General features: G+C 46.1%; 1 protein-coding gene across 1 annotated transcript in view; it reads left to right on the top strand.

Annotated features, from left to right (window-relative positions):
* Positions 1 to 6: 6 nt before the first annotated feature.
* The window catches only part of LOC119317642 (AT-rich interactive domain-containing protein 5-like), a 6,634-nt gene continuing 3,248 nt past the window's right edge, over positions 7 to 3,392 (top strand). The window contains exons 1-5 of the mRNA XM_037592124.1: positions 7 to 665; positions 757 to 796; positions 1,081 to 1,133; positions 1,231 to 1,276; positions 2,728 to 2,820. Coding sequence (XP_037448021.1) covers positions 67 to 665; positions 757 to 796; positions 1,081 to 1,133; positions 1,231 to 1,276; positions 2,728 to 2,820 — 831 coding nt within the window. The 5' untranslated portion in view covers positions 7 to 66. The remainder of the gene's footprint in view (positions 666 to 756; positions 797 to 1,080; positions 1,134 to 1,230; positions 1,277 to 2,727; positions 2,821 to 3,392) is intronic.

Raw genomic sequence — 3,392 nt, 5'->3', positions numbered from 1 at the left:
CCCCCCCTCGGTGCAAACCGCGAAAATAGCAGCCGCCCATTCGCACTCCTCCTCCCCCGTGCCGCGATGAGCGACGGCGCCGATTCCGACCGCGACCTCCCGCGCGCCGACGGCGACGACGAGCCGCGCCACCCCCTCCCGCGGGCCGCCAAGGAGGAGGAGCCGCCCGTGGCCGACGAGTTCCAGGACGCGCCCCCGTCCCCCGAAACGAACAGCGACGGCGACGGCGAGCGCTCCCCGGATCGGGCGGGGCTGCCCAATGCGGGGGACCGCGGGGAGACCGCGCCGCCCGACGCCGGGGAGGAGGCCGTGGGCGTGAGGGTGGAGACCAACGGCGAGGACGCCATGAGCCACGACGGTGACGAGGGGGACGGCGAGGACGACGAAGATGATGAGGATGATGATGACGAGGAGGACGAGGACGACGACTCCACCCCTGATGCGTCGCCGAGGGCGGAGGTGAAGACGGAGGGCAACGGCTCGGCCGGGATGGCGCAGTGCGCCAGCCAGCAGCCGGTGGAGCCCGACCCTTTCCTCGAGGGTCACGACTCCGGGACGGAGGAGGAGCAGGCGGCGTTCATGTCTGAGCTGGAGCGCTTCCACAGGGAGCACAGCCTCGAGTTCAAGCCGCCCAAGTTTTACGGCAAGGGCCTCAACTGCCTCAAGTGCGCACCCCTCTCGTTTCTCCGAGCTACTCGAACCACATTTTCTCGTCTAAACCAACTTAATGAAGTTCCTTGCGCTGTTCTGTTCCAGGTTGTGGAGGCAGGTCGCTCACCTGGGAGGCCATGAGCAGGTATCAATGATTTCCTTTACATTGCACAACTGAACAGGCACAGACTGGACACGTTCCCGAATCCCGATACTACAGAGTGATTTTCTAGTACCGTTAAAGGGTGGAAGTTCCTCCACATGTTCCACCAATGAATGCAATAACTAGCAAGTAGCTCATCGATGATAACAAATTTAAGGATACTGTGCTTTTGTGCAGAATCCACTGCTCATCTTCTATTGTAAATGCTGTAGTATATTTCCGTTGAACATTGATAGTTATTCACGACGTTTATTTTGATTATTCAGGTAACAGTTTGTAAACTATGGCGTCAAGTTGGAGAGACTTTCAGGCCACCAAAGTAAGCTTTTTTTTTTCAGCGATACATGTTAAACGAATTTGCAGTGAAAGATTTAAATTTTGCGTCAGCTGATTGTTGTTATTGTGTTCTTTTGTAGGACCTGCACTACGGTGTCTTGGTCATTTCGAATTTTCTATGAGAAGGTGATAGATTGCTCGCAGAATTTTGTTACATGTTGTACTTGTCTCACAAGCACATCTTATCCCCACTATGGTAGCTGGGAAGCAGTTTCTCTTGAAACAATATTATGGCATATGGTGCTTTACTGTAAATTTACTCGCTGAACGAAAAGCTATATGCCATTAAAACCTACTAGGATAGTTATTACGAATAGAAATATGGAGCTGAAATGGATCCACTGCAATAGTTAGTGTTCTTAATGGTTTAGGAACCAAACAGATATAACTATAATACTTGCTTCTTTTTCATTTCATAGAAACTGATGTACTTTACTTCCATATTTGATACTCCCTCCCTTCTGGTTTGTTAGTCTCATCTAAAAAAGATTGATTTTCTGTTTTGTAAGGCTCATTGCTTTAGGAACAGGTAAACTTTTGCTATGGCTACATTAAATTCTGTCAAATTTTGTTTCTTGATGTGGAATCAACTAATGCATGAAGGGGAGAGGTGGATATGCATGTAGCGTTAGTATGCTGTTTACCTCCTCCTTTCCGGTTTAAAAGGCCCAGGTGTACCCTAGATCGACAATTTGATAAATGCAGTACAAATTGTATGTCATAAACGGTATGGCATTAGAAAATACATTTGAAGTTTCTAATGGTTATTCTTTTGTGATATATAACTCGTGTTACGTTGATCAAATTGTCAATCTAGGTATACACGTGGGGCTTTTAAACCGGAAAGGAAGTAGAACCACCTAATTAGCTTTATCTTGGTTGCTGCGATTTTGGAGATGGGACTAGCAAATCAGATGGGAGGGAGTAGATGATACTTCCTCTGTCCCATATTAATTGACGCTAAAACGGATGTATCTAGCACTGAAATACGTTTAGATACATCCGCTTGAGCGTCAATTAATATGTGACGGAGGGAGTATTTATCTAAGACTTAATATCCTTCAATTTCCTTATTTCGTGAGATGCCATCTCGTGATATACATGAGAGAGTTGGGGTGGCGCCGATTGAAGAGAAGCTTGTCCAACATCGTTTGCGATGGTTTGGGCATGTTCAGCGCAGGCCTCCAGGAAGCGCCCGTGCGTAGAGGACGGTTAAGGCATGCTGATAATGTCAAGAGAGGTTGGGGTAGACCAAACTTGACATGGGAGGAGTCCGTAAAGAGAGACCTCAAGGACTGGAATATCACCGAAGATTTTGCCATGGACAGGAATGCGTGGAAGTTAGCTATCCATGTGCCAGAACCATGACTTGGTTTCGATATGTTGTGGGTTTCAACTCTAGCCTACCCCAACTTGTTTGGGACTGAAAGGCTTTGTTGTTGTTGTTGTGAGATGCCGCCTCGTCAGTTTCCGGATGGAATAAAAGAAGAAAAACACTATTCTAAGCTTATGTATTTCCATGTTATGTTTATGCATTTGCTTCATTTGTTGTTAACTGTTGTTTCTTATCAACTCAGGCACTTCTTGAATATGAAAAACACAAAGTACGAACTGGCCAGCTTAAAATATCGATACCTGCTATACCACAACCTGGTGGTACAAACCGTGAGGTATTTATCTTGGGAAGTAGAGTTTTAACTATATATGAATTTTTGCAGTTCACTTTCTAGTTTGGTGCACATATGAAAGTTTAATGGGTTGACATACCCCTGTCTAAAATATTAAGGATTTCAAATTCATATTTCAATCTAACTGAAAATCAAGGAAATGTTAAGATTTGTATCAAAATACTGGCTTCTTGTTCTGTCGCCACTGATTTCTTGTCCTGTTGAACTATTTTCCACATGACACAATATTATGCCTGCTTCCACTATTCCAAGGAATAATGGAACATGTCAAGTTCAGTGCATACCATACCAAAAGGAAATAACAAAACTCTTGAGTGCTTGCGCTGTATCACCTAACACTAACCACCGTACAGAGGCAATTGGTATCTATTTAGACTTGAAAGGTATCAAAAGTGCACAAGCACAGCGCAACTGTAAAGACGCACAGCCACACTCGCAAAGGGAGCAGCACACAGGTAAAAATCCGAACAGTATCAACCATGAAGTGGTCGCAAGTTCAGTGTTGAGGACCTCTCTTCACATCATCAGCTTCATCCCCAGAGGCATGCCTCAGT

This window comes from Triticum dicoccoides, chromosome 6A (genome assembly GCF_002162155.2).
Source record: "Triticum dicoccoides isolate Atlit2015 ecotype Zavitan chromosome 6A, WEW_v2.0, whole genome shotgun sequence".
Lineage (NCBI taxonomy): Eukaryota > Viridiplantae > Streptophyta > Magnoliopsida > Poales > Poaceae > Triticum > Triticum dicoccoides.
The sequence above is the reverse complement of the archived record's forward strand: the minus strand, read 5'-3'. Positions and strand labels throughout refer to the sequence as shown.